The sequence below is a fragment of the Diplotaxodon limnothrissa genome, linkage group LG1 (assembly GCF_057381915.1).
Source record: "Diplotaxodon limnothrissa isolate DT_005_m linkage group LG1, D_limnothrissa_male_GT1.1, whole genome shotgun sequence".
NCBI classification, from domain to species: domain Eukaryota; kingdom Metazoa; phylum Chordata; class Actinopteri; order Cichliformes; family Cichlidae; genus Diplotaxodon; species Diplotaxodon limnothrissa.
In genome coordinates, this window is record NC_140596.1 from 20,286,065 (window position 1) to 20,302,284 (window position 16,220).

Consider the following 16,220-nt stretch of genomic DNA (forward strand, 5'->3'; position numbering starts at 1 on the left):
AGGATTATTTTGGCTGTAACTTATACGTTTGTTCCAGCATTAGATTAACGCATAAAGTACACAAAAAGAACCACAGTAATAAAATCTGTGAGTTGTAAGCCTTGTCTAGCTGCATGCGTGACAGATCTACATGCCTCAGTTCTGCTGCCTTTGAGAAATACCTCCCAGACAGGCCAGTGATCAGCCTCCCTTACTCTCACACACTGATGTAAACACACAGCACTGTTCTTCCCTGCCTTAGACTCAGCACAGCCATGGCTATTTCTGTTAGACAGACTGATAGCTCCTACTGAAGATCATTGATTTTACGGGAAGCCCTGTTTACAGGCCGAGTGCCATCGACCTGAGGTGACTTTTTGCCTCCTGCAGTTGGAGCAGTACTGGAGCACCTTTATGTCTGCATTAGCACAGGAGTAGACTGAATATTTACAGCACATAATAAATTACTGTGTTTCATTGTTAATTGTTGCTAATTGAGTTAAAGTGATGGGGATCAAGGAAACCAAGACTTCACCTCCACAGAGTTAACAACAAGTATTGACTGTTGATGTTCACAGTGACAGAAAGTAATCTTGGATTTTTTTTTTTAATAAAGAATGACTAAAGTATAAGAGGTATATTTATGTATTTGTTTATATTTAATGATGATTGGATCTTCTTGCTATGACAGTGTTAACCACTGCACCACAATGCTGCTCTACTGATAATGCCATGTATTTATTTCTTCTTGGTACCATGCAGTTAAGCTTCCTGTGACACCATATCAGTCATAAACTCACATCTGTTAGGATGCCTGGGTCGTTGACCCAGGGTTTTTGAGTTTACGATATTATTTATACTGTCTAGTTTTTGGTTTTTTTGAGTTCTGTCTTATGGCTTATGTCTCTGTCTTCTTTAGTTGCTCTGTCTCCCCTATCACCTGCATCCCCTTGTCTAGTTCGCGTCTATGTGTATCTTAAGTTCCTATATCCCCTTGTTCAGTCAGTGTTTGTGTCTGCCCTGTTCACACGTCTCTGTTCCCTTTGTAGTGCCTGCATATGAGTCTGTGTCTTTGTTCAGTCTGTGTTATGTGTTTCCTGTTTTACTTTGAAAGTCCATGTCTGATGTTAATGTGTCGGGTTTTGCTTCCTCTTGTCTCGTTAGGCCTGATTTGCCCCAGCTGTGTTTCCCTCCTGTTACCCATTCCCTGATTGCTCCCTCTGTGTATTTAAGCCCAGTGTTTCTCTGTGTCTGTGTCGTGATCTACCGTTTTCTTAGCTGTGTGTTCTGTCATTTCTCTAGTTTAAGTTTGTGTTGAGTTTTTTTAGTTTTGTTATATTTTGAGTATTAAATTAAAGCCTTTTTTGAGTTCACGTCTGTCTCCGGAGTCTGCACCTTGGGTCCTATTCCTGCCTGCACACAGCCACACCTAACAACATCTTGCCTTAGTGGAGTATAAGGTCTTTATATGGAAGCAAACCTGCAGTTAAAAAAACAAAACAAAATAGGAAAAAGGGGGAAGAGGAAAAAGAAAAAACACTTGTGAAGTTTTAAAAATATCAGTTCAGTCACTAAAATATAAGGGCCTTAAAACCAGACTTAAAGCCATACCAGGCATTAAAGTAGACATATGTTAAAAAGTGCAATGCATGCATGCCTTTATTGGTGATTAATTGAAACAAGCTTACAAGATAAACCCATGCGCCGCTCTGCCTGAGGACTACAATGGTTTCCCCATCAATGAGCATGTCCCTAGTGCAACATAAAAAGCCTTCCCTTGCTTTATCAATAAGAACCTTTCCTTCCCACATCTTCCTGTAACTTGCTTAGCGTTCATGCCATTGATTTTCCAATAACCGCCCCTTACCCTGCGGTGGCTAGCCAGGCTCTGTGATGGCGCAGAGACAAGACACAGACAAGGAACATCACTGATGCATGTTTGAAAATCACAACTGGTGTATTGTGTGGGGTCTTTCTTGGCAGGTTAACAAACTTGTGTGCCCTCACAACTCGTGAGTATGCGTATGTGCAGTAAGAGTAAGGGCACCCCTAAGTAGCAGTATTTACAGTTTGGATAGAGTCTGAGCTAATTCCCCAGGAAACCCTAGAGACCAGGGTCTTCTAAAGGCAAGACCAGGCCTTTGGGCAGGTGATCAGGCATGCTTATAATCAGATGCTTCTTTAGCCTTTAATTCCTGCCTCAGTTGGCCAGTAAATCCCACCTAATGAAAGGACCCATATCTTAAAACTTATCTCATTTTGCGTCCCTACAAAATGACATCCAGACCCACTCTCTGACATTGTTCATTAAAACCAAGGCCTTTTCACAAGGTTCAGTCTTATCTGCTTTGTGGTTGGGAGGGGGTCGAGCATAACTTTTTTTTTTTTTTTCGCCACAGAGAAAATAGAAGAGCAAGGAGACTCTGGCATAAAGTCTTTGATGGCAGGTGGCAGTAGGGGGTGAATGCTGCAGTTAGGATCTGTGCATCATCATGCTTTCCCTGAGATCAGCTCAGGAATCCAGCCTTTTCTTCCCTGTGATTATCTCTTATTGTCAACTAAGGCTTGTTTTGGCTGCGCACAGCCTGCTTATTGTCAACTCAGTGGACCCATATTCAGAATTAAAAGGCAAAACAGGGGCAGACGCCATGACAGAATCACTTTTTGTAATGCCAGTATTCAAAAGGCAATTTTTTTTGTTTCTAAATATTGCAATGTATAACAGTACATAAAGGTAACTTGTAAATAATAACAGTACTAGTCATCTCTAGTGGTCTACTCCCTCATTTTTATTTGTGGTTATTAACACAATCAGCACACAAAGACACCAGCCTCCTCCACTTCCCCTCTACTTTGACCGCGTCTCTTTGTCTCCAGGACTCCTTTAGTGCCTCCTAGAGATTAAAGCTTTTCCTACTTTAAACAGGTGTCGCTGAGCCAAGCAGACCTCCTAGAGACAAACAGCATTATATCAGTTGGCCCATCTGCGACTTTCCGACTCCAGACAATCCCATTGCTCATCAGTAACCACTGCAGGTTATTGAATTACACCATCTTGATTTTAAAGGGCAATTCTGTTTTCTGTAAGCACTGGACACACCAAACTATCTCGGCGCTCCAGCACTGATCAAGAGTCATTGTTTTATCCTGTCTGTTGCTAATTGCTTGAGGAATCTTGAGCGGTAATGTGAATTGATGGGTACTGTACTCACCTTTTTTAAACCCGAGGAAAAGAGGAGACTAGAGAACTTTAGAGGTCATTGTTGGCCTTATCCCAGTCTCTTCTCCCTCAAGTCTAACCCTCTGTTTTACACACTGTTGCTTGGCTAGGGTTTCTCCCTTCTTTGGGGGATCGAGGTTTACTGATCATCTAGTTTACCAAATGAAGCATGGAAGACCATTTAGAGGGACCTCCACAAAACATGAAACACATGAAGGGTAGAGCCAGGTGGGGGGGATTTGAGCCGGGCTCTTAAAAACTAGTTGTGCATGTGGTCCTAGTGTTCCCAGGCCTGGTTGAGACAGGCAGTGGAATCTGAAGGAGGGGCCTAATAGATTACAGGAACAAAGTGTGAAAAACTCCATGTTCTGACAGGACACATGGAGATGTTTTCCTATGAGACAGTCCATTTACACGAGTCACTTTTTCTCCCCCACCCCCCATTTCATTTCGTACAGTTTATCCACTTGCTTTTAGTCTGAAGAATCACTGTCTGTTTGACATGTGGCGCGTTTTTTCTTGCATTACTCTCACTGCCCTCAGTCCATTTGTGTGAAATGGCTGTTGAGCTCATAGCCTCTTATTAATGGAGCAGATAATAAATACAGACCAGTAAGGCTAGTATCCCCTCACTCAATATGGCAGCCATCGCTAAATCATGTCTGGCTGTATAAAGCAATCATGTTAATAAGCCAGCCAGTCTAATATCTTTCATTTTATATGCAAAGTAACTTAAGGGTCACTGAGGTTAGCTTTTGTTGAATGTAAACAAAATAATCAGACAGACCATGCTAGCAGAAATTTGTGTGTATTTATGGTTCTCTATTTAATTTTACTTACTGCTCACGATTGACTCTTCATTTAGCAGACCAAATACAAAATGAGGGTCCTTTATCATGACTTTTTTGTTTTGTTTTTTGCAGTTTGAGTGCACATAGGCTGGGGAGGTCTCAGGTATGTTGCACGGGAAGCAAGCCTCATCAGACATTCATGAAGAGGCAGACAGACATTATCAATCTTTCCTCTCCTTCGGTGCTTTATATGTTAGGGTGTGGGGTAGACTCCATTCTGATCGCAGCTGAAATTTGCATCCCTAAGTAAATAAGTAAATAAATCAAGTGCAAGCGGTGAATGTGCTAATCAACCAGGACATGGCAGTGAGCTCGGTGCCGGGAAACTTTGCTCATGTAATATTCAGTACTGTTGGGTTAAAGGGCAGCCCAGAGTTATTGGTTTCAGCGCGATTGCCCCCTTTAATCAATGTTGGCTGCATCCCTTTAATAAAATTATTAGCTCAGCAGTATCTTGCGCTATCATTTTATCTCTTCTGCGCTCTAAATTGCAGCCTGCGTTGAGTCTCTCAGATTCTCGGGGCATGGCCAGCTCCCGAAAGCTCAGCTCCCATTTATTATTTCAGAGGCAGAGGATGGCTGGAGTGTTTGAAACCAGGCTAAGCGTGGAGGTTATTGGATGCAAGATCTAAACACAGCTGCAGTGAAGTCCCAAACCAGCTTGTGTGTTTTGGGTTCATAGAAAATACTGACTTTTATTGCTCATGTTAGCGTCCAGACAAATCTATCTCAATAATGCACATGAATTAGTGGTAACAGTATTACTGTTAAGAATTTCTTTCTTTTTTTAGATACAGTTTTCCCTTTTTTTTTTCTTCTAGTTATGTAAATGTACGACATGCTGATGGGTGGCTTCTCAATGTCTAATTATCTCACAAGGAATCTATTTGATCCATTAAGTTAGACTGTTGCTGCCTTTTTTCTGACTGCAAGTTAATTAAAAACGGATGTAGGATTTGCAGAATATAAGATTAGGGGTGTTGTTTGGAAGGTGAAGATAAAAGATGGTACCTTTGTGATATGGCAGGAAGATGAATCGTGGAAGTCTTATTAGTGCTTGTCTCAGGTATTGTGTTTAAGTGCCTAATCTAGCGTAATGAGCATGGTGTCATTTTTCCAATTATATCTCAGACTTTTGTCTCTTACGATACATCGCCATACATTCGCTTGTTTTTTTCTTTCAAACCTTTTTTTCCCCATTGTCTTCCTTTCATATTTATAAGTCTGATCTTTCCCTAATTTACATAGCAAATAAATTATGTGCTGTTTGTGTGCTTACTGTCCCAAATACAACTTTAACCTCTTATCGTAATCATTTTGTGTCTCTGCAGGCCTGGATGCGATGAATGCCTCATGTAGGCATCAGCATGGACAGCTGTGAGTCTCCCGTGGTTTCTGGGACAGACGATGGGCTCGGCTCCTCCCAGCAGCAGCAACCACCTCAGCCCTGGAACGATCACAATAGCTCACAGGTCACCTGCACCAACCAGGCACCTTCCCTGGACCCGCTGTCTCTCTCTGGTCCCTACCCCTCTCAGTCCCAAAACTCTATTGCACCTCATGACAGGGTAAGAGAACTACAGTCTCAGCAGCAGCAGCAGCCAAAGCAGACATCACCCCGGACCCACCGTGATAGCTCTGCCACAGGCCAGCTGCATCCCAGAGGAGAGGGTCTTGACGAAGAAGACCAAGAGGGAGTGAGCTGTGGAGAAGAGGAAGAATCTGAGGACTTAGATGAAATGGAGATTGACAACTGTTTCCCTAGTCTTCAACCTTTTCCTGGGATGCCAATAGCTTCAGGGGGAGGAGGTATGCCCACTCTTCTGCGACATCAGCCCACACAACAACAGGGACCACCTGAGAGTGGGAGTGAGGAAGGGGAGGAGGAAGAGGAAGAGGAGAGTAGTGATGTGGAGAACCTGGCTGGAGAGATAGTCTACCAACCAGATGGCTCAGCCTACATTGTGGAGAGCCTCAGTCAGTTGATCCAAAGTAGTGGAGGCATGGTACCCGGCCTGCTTCCTACAAACTCTCTCTCGAGTGGGGGGAAACCAGGGGAACCTGCTGGGACTTCGTCCTCAGTTTACCCACAGATCATCAACACGTTCCACATAGCCTCGTCCTTTGGAAAGTGGTTTGGTAATTCAGACCAAGGTTTCCCCAATACCTCAACAATGGCAGGCCTTAGCCCTGTCCTGCACAGTTTCCGTGTCTTCGATGTGCGGCACAAAAGCAACAAGGATTACCTGAACAGCGATGGGTCTGCCAAGAAGTCCTGTGTATCCAAAGATGTTCCCAACAATGTGGATTTCTCCAAATTTGATGGGCTAGCCCTATATGGCAAGGGTAAGCCCATTCTCATGTGTTTTCTCTGCAAGCTGTCCTTCGGCTATGCCCGTTCCTTTGCCACTCATGCTGTCCACGATCACCGCATGACACTGTGTGAAGATGAGCGGCGGCTGTTAGGAGATAAGCATGCATCTGCCATTATCCAGGGCATTGGGAAGGACAAAGAGCCCCTCATAAGTTTCCTGGAACCAAAAAATAAGAGCACTCCTCTGCCATCTACGCTGCTCCCTCTTAACTCTGGACAGAGCTTCTATGGCACATTTAGTGGTGTCCATCTAGAGCCTGGAAGCAGCAGTGGGGGCAGTGAGACCCTCCTGAACAAAGACTCTGACTCTGGCCTCCAGCAACAGCAGCAGCAACAAACCCCATTAGGCTCAGTGCTTTCTCTTGGAGGGCTGAGCATTCCCAAAGCGCCCACTCTTACCTCATCCCCAGGCTCTGCCAAAGACTCCAGTGCCCTGCCCAAACAGGGAGGGAGAACAGAGGAGCCTGCTGGGAAAGAGTTGGCTTGCAAGGGAGAAGATGGGAACACTAAGGGACATGAAAGCAAGGCACACTTATCCAGCCAGACCGGGGGCTCTGAGGAGGACGAGGAACTGTTATTAGGGGCAGAGGAAGATGAGGCAGAAAGCACTGCAATGGCCTGTGGTGGTAACAGTAGCAGCGGTGGGGGTGAAGCGGGGGAACCAGCTGTCTCAAACCAAAGCATTTCCAAATCTCCTTTATTAATGCCTAGTAGCACTCTCCAGCCTTCTCCCTGCACCTCTGCAGTCAGTTCCACACTTAACAGCAAAGCCCTTGCTTCCATTTCCTCCTCTGTCAAGGAAGAGGGTTCAACTGCAGATGGTGGAGGGAGGACCTCAGAGCTCCCTCTGAGCTTTAACTGCCAGGGACCTACTGTTCCCATGGCACTGGTGACAGCTGCCGTCAGAAGGAGCGAGGATGAAACTTCTGGCACTTCCTCCTCGCCTCTGTCCACCAATGCTGCTCCTGATGAAAGTGCCAATCGAGATAGTGCCACAGCTCCAGAACCAAATGATTGCCCTGCAGAGGGAGAGGAGGAAAATGGAGCCCTTCTGCATCATCACCACGTGCACCACCATCATCATCACCTCCACCCTTCATCTCATGGCCACTCGCACCCCCTCCCAGGGGGTTCCTGTGACATAACAGGAATGGGTGAGTGTTCACAGAACCATGGGCCCAGTGGCAGTGGAGTTAGTGGGGTCGAATGCCCTAAATGTGACACTGTTCTGGGTTCCTCACGTTCTTTGGGTGGTCACATGACCATGATGCATTCACGCAATTCATGCAAGACACTCAAGTGTCCCAAATGCAACTGGCATTACAAGTACCAGCAGACTCTGGAGGCCCACATGAAAGAGAAGCACCCAGACTCTGGAGGCTCTTGCGTATACTGCAGCAGTGGTCAGAGCCACCCTCGTCTGGCTCGTGGAGAAAGCTATACCTGTGGATACAAGCCCTTCCGGTGTGAGGTATGTAGATAACTTTTTGTTGATTTAGGTGCATTTTATATAGCAGCTAAGGATATTAAATTTGTATCTGTATCATTTTATCACAGTTTAAGAAAAACGGATCTTGTATTTCGTAGGTGTGTAACTACTCCACCACCACAAAGGGGAACTTAAGCATCCACATGCAGTCAGACAAGCACCTGAACAATATGCAGACACTGCAGAATGGAGGCTCCATTGGGTCTGCACAGGACCAGGTGTTTGGACATACACCAGGAGGAGTGGTGGCTGTCCCGTCAGTCACCCAGGCCAGTAGCCATCACCCTCCCCACCACCATCCTTCACAATCCTCCACTCACATGTCCGGACCTTGTGGGGTCCCCTCCCCAACCAAGCCGAAGAGCAAACCTTCTTGGAGGTGTGAGGTGTGTGACTACGAGACCAATGTGGCGCGGAACCTTCGTATTCACATGACTAGTGAAAAGCACATGCACAACATGATGCTGCTCCAGCAGAATGTGACTCAGATGCAGCACGGGCGACTTGGCTTGGGTGCTATGCCTTCGCCCTCTGAGGCTGAGCTCTACCAGTATTACCTGACGCAGAACATGAGCCTTCCACCAAGCCTCAAGATAGACCCAGCTGGAGCTGAGGCCCAGTTCCTGATGGGGAGCTTTCACCTAGATCCGAACATGGCTGCCTTGGCTCCTGCACTTGGTATGTCCCATTTGGTTCTCAAAAGCATTTCCCCACAAAAAAGAAAAAAACAATAACTAGACCTTTTAGCTGAACTCTATCTTGATTCCTAATTTATTCATTTACACGAACACAAGACAATAATGCAAAATTTTATCAAATGAAAAACAAACCAAAGCGATAAGCTGCAATACAATATGCTGTACTCCGGCATATCACGGATTTGTACTTAGGCAGCTGCTTTGTTCTCATGCCATAAGATATGTGTTTACCAGCAATGGTAGAATGTTCTAGTGCACAAGGCCAGCATAACATTTTTTTTTCTTATAATAAATGTGCCAGGCAGCATACAGAAAGCAAAAGATTATTTATTTCCCTACTCATGCAATCTTTTACAGGGCACTCAAATGACAGTGTGTTGATATGATTTAGCAGAATTTTGAAGCTCACTGTGTGATATCCATACAAGGTGATTTAGAAGGCCAAACATGTATAATCTATGCTTTTCCCCCTCCTTTCCACACAGTCAACCAGCCTTAGCTTTTTACTTTCAAACTGCTGCTGAACTTCACCGCTGGAGTTCTCCGTTTCTTCCAAGTCAGTAATTTCAGCTATAAATTTAATCTTGGTCAAAGAAGGGAGGTTAGAGGCCTCAGCAAGGGTAATTCAGCAGCATAGCAAAGTGTTTGTAGGACCAGTTACAACCACACAGTTTGTACAGACTTGTTTCAACTGTCACCAGTTTGAAGACACAAACAAGAATTTATTGCTGTGACTAATTTTTTTTCCCTCTTCTGCCATCTGGTTCATTTTCCTGTGAGGTGAGTAGTAATAAGCATATTGCAAGAGAGGCAATAATTACACAGTCTGGGCCCATAAACTGCAGTAGTGTTATCCATGGTCACACTTTAAGGAACTCTTAACGCTATCATACACAAACACTCTGATATTAACGGTACCACCATATAATACATAAGGCTCAGTACGAGATCCCTAAACAAACAGACACAGAGGTGCACTTTTTATGCTCTCATTCTGGATTTCTTTTTCTTTTTTTTACTGTAGGGTGTATTTCTAAAGAGGTACAATTTATGGCAAGTGCTGACCTCAGGTTATATCAGCTTCTTTCTTATCCTCGCTCCCGAAACTCAGGACTACAGCCCTGATAAAGACAATACGAGATCAAGAGCAGGAGTTAAAGAGAGGTGCAACTTTTACTTCTCTGTCCTGAAATATGGTTACAGCACACCGTGGAGCAATACAGCTGTCAAGTCAGATGGTTATATACCTAAAACATTTGTCTTGAAAACAGTCTGATCAAATGGAAAGATTCAGTCTTTTACCTTTTTTTCTTTTCAAGAATCCCCTAGCACAAAAAAAAAGGATGGCCTAATATACAGAGGTTCACATTAAAATAGTTTGAATATAAAGCAGCCTATATTAAACAAAAGCTTGGACTGATGACATGCAATCAAAATTTAGCTGTGGACAAGGGGTCTATGGTAAATAATGAAATCTTAATAGTAACAGACAATGAGAGAAAAGGGAAGTGCAAGAGAGAAAAAGCTGGTAGGTACAGTATAATGACATATGTGTGCATCTGTGGTTTTGTATGATTGAGCATAAAGAGCCATGACTGGTGAGCTGGGTCTGTGAGTGATTTCACAGGGCTTCTCAAAGGTCTCCCTCTCCTGGCTATAAAAACTCAGGTAATGGAGAAAAGTCCAAGAACAGGCTGCATACTGCAGCAATAAATAAAAAGAAGCTGCTGGAATTAATTTAGTGTAAAGCCAGGCAGGGTCAAGCCTGCATGCTCAGTCTGGCCAGTGAAAGATTAAAGATCAGCAAGCAAAGGCAAAAACACCGGCTCTTACCTCGTTTTTTTAGCATTCATTTTTTTTCCCAGACTCTACAGACATCAATTATGTGGTCGGTGTCATAAGATATGTGCTTGCAGTTTTTTGTGTTTTTTCCCCCTCTGCTCTATGGTTCGACTCAGTACCAAGCAGACTTAATCTGTTAGGTGTTAGAGGTAATCTGAAGAGAAAGGTGGAAAATAATCCAAGGAAAGTAGTGTAAATTAAAAAGAATAAAAAGCATCATTGTGTGAACAAGGGGAGTGGGGTTGATTCACGGTATTTTGAGCTTGGAAAGTCTTTACTGTAATTAGAAAACACGTTGCTTTTTTCTGTTGACCTTTAGAGTTGATTTACAGGCAGGAGATGAAAGAGCATCAGCCCAAACAGTGAAAATGTGCATGTTCATTTTCTGGCATTGGAAGGCTTTTGTAGAAATGTCCAGGCGCTCTTGTTTCCTAGCTCAGAGCTATTTGTTGGCTAGAGACAAAAAAAATGAGCATTATCCTTCACATAATATCATACCTACCAGACACATTCTTTTAAGCATGTATTTACTTGAAATAGCCATCTAGACTGTATGCTTTGAATAGGTCTCAGCTGATGATACTGTTCTCTTCTCTTTGTTTTGTTTTCTCTTCGTGTTTGCTTTGTTCTAGTAGGTGGGGAAATCCCTATGGATGTGCGGCTAGGTGGTGGGCAGTTGGTGTCCGAAGAACTGATGACCCTGGGAGAAAGTTTATCGCAGACTATAGATCCCTCTCTCAAGCTCTTTCAGTGCGCTGTGTGCAACCGCTTCACCACTGATAACCTGGATGTGCTTGGCATGCATATGGGAGCTGAACGGAGCCTGCCGGAGGAGGAGTGGCGTGCCGTTGTTGGAGACTCGCATCAGTGCAAGTTGTGCCACTACACTACTCAGCTCAAGGCCAACTTCCAGCTGCACTGCAAAACAGACAAGCATGTGCAAAAGTACCAGCTTGTGGCCCACATCAAAGAAGGGGGCAAAGGCAACGAATGGCGCCTGAAATGTGTGGCCATAGGCAATCCGGTGCACCTAAAGTGCAATGCCTGCGACTACTACACTAATAGCCTGGAGAAGCTGAGGATGCACACTGTCAATTCCCGCCATGAGGCTAGCCTTAAACTGTACAAGGTCAGTGATCCACAAGTTTGTTTTTTATTTTTATTTTTTTATCAAACCCATTATTCAGCCTTGTCCTGTTCATGCAACACAGCTGCCGATTTACAATTCTGTCATTAATGCATCATTTGAAGTGTTTTAATACAGACTCATTGTCACTTTTGACATTATTTTTAGTCTTTGAACCTCAGAACTTTGTTTTGCTAAAAATGCAAAACAAATCTTAAAAACGAATCCCCGTTAAAGCAATGCTTCTCTGCAACATACAGTACATGTTTTAGCTTTGCACCGCTACTCGGTGCGCTCCAGAGGCATGAATGAAAGCTTTGTCGTGTAGCTGCTGCCTTCCCAGTTGTCATATAGAAGCAGGGCCCCACTGCTGCAATGAGAAGAACATGCAGGACAGAACAGGCGTAGCTGTTTTGGAAGCTTGGGCCTGAATCACTTGGAGACGAATGAAGAAGTGTTAGGAGACAGAGGTTTGGTGCTAATACTCCTCGGAGCGGGAAAGGCTGAATTGTTCTCGACAGCCGTATTGATTTTTGCTGGACTTGGAGCTTCACCTTCTCCTCTAATCATTCCATAATAGCCAGTGGATGAACACTCTCCGAACAAATGGCCATAAATCTAACAGGCCTGATTCCACTTAGGTACCTATCCTGTGTGTCTGCGGCTTCGGCCACTCTGTGCTTAACCCAAACTGGCATAGTTGCGCACACACGCACAGATAACAAAACACATACCAACACTGACCAAACATACTTGCTATAAGCATACACTACACACACAACAGGATCCAACACAAAGCACTGAATGCTGCCTAATAGATGTCATCCTTATTTGTAATCTAGCTTCAGCATCCTTGTTTGAGTATTTAAAGAACTCAGTTGACAGTGCAATGGAGGTATTAAAAGGTATGTGAAAAATGTGCTACCTCAAGCATGGTGTTTTAACCGCATTTAAAACTAAGGTGAAGTGGTCATTTTGAACCTCTTCAAAAATCTTGTCCATTTAAAAATCATTCAGCATTATGAATGTTTGTCAGGCCGGCTGAAATGACAGCCGTGTTTCCTCCTCACAGCTTCTTTGTATTGAAGTAACAGCAAAATTTAAAAAAAAAAAAAATCAATTTCATTTTTTCTTAAAGGGGAAGGTGTGAAGCGGGGCTTCTATTGCTACTTTAAAGAGGTCAGGAGGTGTTTAGCTTGTCATTCTGTGGTTTGCTCCATGACAACAGAGATCACAGGGACATTTTTAGATTAGCGTTATAGCATTATAGTGTCATTTTCAGTTTCATATTTATATTCTTGCACTATATTAAGAATGATTTTAATTCCCTTCAGTATAATCCTTATTTATCTTAAGGGGTTTGGGTGCAGCCTCCTCTACCTTAAAGACCCTCCTTATTTTAAGCCACCTTTCTTCTGATTGGCTGCTCCTTGCAAACTCAAGGTTTACACTGCAGGAAGGCAGTGCTGCTGTGCTCATAGCCAGAGCTGGCTACTTTAGGGAACTCTTAATGCTATCATACACAAACACTCTGATATTAACATTTTAGTGTAAACACATAGTCTGTGAATTTGTCAGGTCAGTGCATGTGTTTCCCAGTCTTTGGTCCTCCTCTCTTAACCTTAGCTTCTGGACTTACTGGGCCAAATTCCAATAACAGTCTCCCATTAGAAGAAAATGGACCAGCTCTGGCTTACTTTCTCTCATGCTTACACCTTTTTGAGAAAGATCCATGTTTTGCTTTGCCGCATAGAGTATAACTTCTTCTACATCTTTGTGCTTCAACTGTAGTGCAAACCCCCCAAAAAATCTCCCCTATTTCTTTGTCTGTGCAAGTTTTAGGAGAGAAGACACATGTCACACTGCTCTTTGGGCTGTGGGGGATTAAATATGTACAACACATCCAGGCATGATCATTTTTTATGACTTAAGCCTCTTAAGATGGCTCCATATTTCTTAAAACCAATTGATCTTCTGACTGGGAGTATGTGCATTTGTCCAGAAATTACCTGCTCTCTCAAGAGAACATAGTGGTCTTTTTAAGCTCTTCTCATCCCAGACCTTACTCCAAAACCTAAATGTTCATGAGTCAACAAGAATTAATACAGTGTTTTACAGCTCATCAATGTTTAACGGACAAGCACATGGTTTTAAGGTTTTTTCACTGTACTGGCTCCCCACTTGACAATGTCAGTTTTCTTACCATTTTGAATTTACTGTCCTGGTAGAGATACTGACAGACAGAAAACCACAGTGCCCTAAAAGCCTGTAAAACCAACTTGGTATATTATGCATGCGCAAAAAAAGAAAAAATCACCATTCATTTATGCTTCCCCAAAGAAATCTGATGCAAATAGCACCATTTTTAACCTTTTTGGGGAGAAAATAAATCATCAAGTCAGCATAAACAGGCTGTAAGATGTGGGAGATGCTTGGGACACTTCACCCAAATCAAACTGGTTTGCATTAAACAGGCCCTTTGTGTGCACAGCTCCATATAAATTGGAGCCTGTAATTACTGGAATTAAAAAGGAAGGTTTAAACTGAGGGCTAAGCTGGATGGGATAATTTGAGAGTCTGTGGTATGCGGCCCATATTAGGGCTTTCTAAAAATATCACCCCCACCACCCCATGTATTGGAATGTTCCAAAAGACCACAGAACGATCCAGCAAGTCATCCTGACCACTAGACCACCACACAGTGGGGGGTGATGCTCTTTTCCCCTGTGTGCTGTGCTCTCAGTTCAGAGATACCAATTCTGAAGTCTGTGAGTTCTGCTTCAGTCCCCTGTGCACTGAAACTAACTTATACCTTCTCTTTTTCCCATGGATCATGGGGATTTTGGTCGCTCTGATGACAGCGTGATGATCGCCCATCTGCTCACAGGATGGTCACTCCTAGAGAACCCTCCACTGGCTAATGTGATATACATACAGCTCTCCACTCAGGCCTTGGGGCTTCACTGTGTTTTAGTGTGGAGGTGAGAGACTCATCTAGCTCCAGGCCCGACTGCTTTGGCCAGACAGAAAGGGTGGGGACTAACCAGGCCAAGCCACAGGCCTCAGCTTCCAGTCAAGGGTTGGGGGAAAGGGGAGGAGCATGGGGGGTTAGCTGGCTACCTTCCTTGTCTCGGGGGCCGGTGCAATCGGCGGTAATTGAGATTGATTGGATGTTATTTTTCCTCTTGCAAATGTAGTCCATTAGCTTGGCACATGCATAATCAGTTTAGAGCGCAGTTAGCCGAATGTAATCATGTTCCTCGGTGTCTGCTAGCACAAAATCCACTCCAGATGCCGCTTGGCCATGGAAAGACGGGGGGAAAGTGCCGTCACTATCAGATGGGGAATCTTTAACCAAGCAAGTCCTGAAATCCCTTCCTCTGTTCTGCTCCTTCCCTACTGAGCACAGAGGAGTGTTAAAAAATTCAACTCCCTCTTTTCTGCCTTACACAGCCGGTCGCAGGGACTGTCCCATGCCTTACCGTTAAGAACAGGGCTTTTGATCATATGTTCTGCCCATTAACGGACAGAAAACATCTGTAACTTGTGTAGAGTTACTGCTCTTATTTTACCCCTCAGTGCAATCCAAAAGAATCAGTGAACACTGAGGAAAGAAAATGTCCACACTCTGCAGAGAGCAAATAATCATGATGAAACATAATAGAGGAAAAGAGGCCGTAATGTAAATGAAGGGATTAGTGGTTACATGAAAAGGCATTAAGGTGTTTCACTGATGATGCTACTCAGCAGAAGCACTGGCTTCTCAGATGCGGGAATCCAAGCAATGATGACCGCTCCCTGTTAATGATCAGAACTACTGGGATTGACTCGAGTCTTCTTGGACTATGCATTGGAATGCAGTTGGAGAACAACCACAAATAGGTTATGGATTTGATTCCAACTCTGGAAAAATGTTGTAGTTTTGCAATCAAATAATGCTGATGTGTATTTTGGATGTGTACAGCAGTCTGGTTGATTTGGTCTTGGTCCAAGAGCTCTCTAGCGGAGAGTAAGGCAACTTATGGCACCCTACAGTAGGTAAGGTGGGTTTTTGAATTGTTGTTAAGTTCTCGCTTTACTTGCCGACTGGGCTTGTCGTGATTATATCTTTCTCCCAGTGTCTTAAACTTTTCTCACGAATGTGCCCAAATTCTTACTCTCATTGCTATTAAGACAAAAAATATAACGTAAGGTAATCTGAGGTGTCCAAAACTTGGGCGAGTGGGTGCCTCGCTTTACCCTCTCACGTATGACGCATTTCTCTATGAGGGGGACTGGTAGGTGGTGGATGGAGAGACAGACAGGAGTGAGGGTGGTGGTGGGGGTGCTAGAGGATACACTGCTAATTATCATGGCTAGCCTATGATTGTTCAGTAATAGTGCTCAGTGGGAAAGGTTGCAGCAGTTCCAGGAAGAGCTGAGCTCTGATTTACTGGTACTACCACTCTAATAAAGCGCTCACTGCACATCCTGGGAGACAGCCCATTCTCTCCTTTCACATGCACAAGTGTGTGAATGCACACACAAACAGACAGACGAACAGGCAGGCGCACACACAGAGCAGCCGTGTCATCTAAAATGCCATAGGGCACATGAAAGGTATCTTTTCAGTAGTTCATAGAGAAGTTCTGTGTCGGCCCC

At 44.0% G+C, this 16,220-nt stretch overlaps 1 protein-coding gene across 1 annotated transcript in view; it reads left to right on the top strand.

Moving 5' to 3' along the window:
- Window positions 1-16,220, top strand: part of zfhx3b (zinc finger homeobox 3b) — a 135,871-nt gene that overhangs the window by 42,269 nt on the left and 77,382 nt on the right. The window contains exons 2-4 of the mRNA XM_085377020.1: window positions 5,382-7,895; window positions 8,012-8,591; window positions 11,086-11,582. Of these exons, the coding sequence (XP_085233146.1) occupies window positions 5,397-7,895; window positions 8,012-8,591; window positions 11,086-11,582 (3,576 nt within the window). The 5' untranslated portion in view covers window positions 5,382-5,396. The remainder of the gene's footprint in view (window positions 1-5,381; window positions 7,896-8,011; window positions 8,592-11,085; window positions 11,583-16,220) is intronic.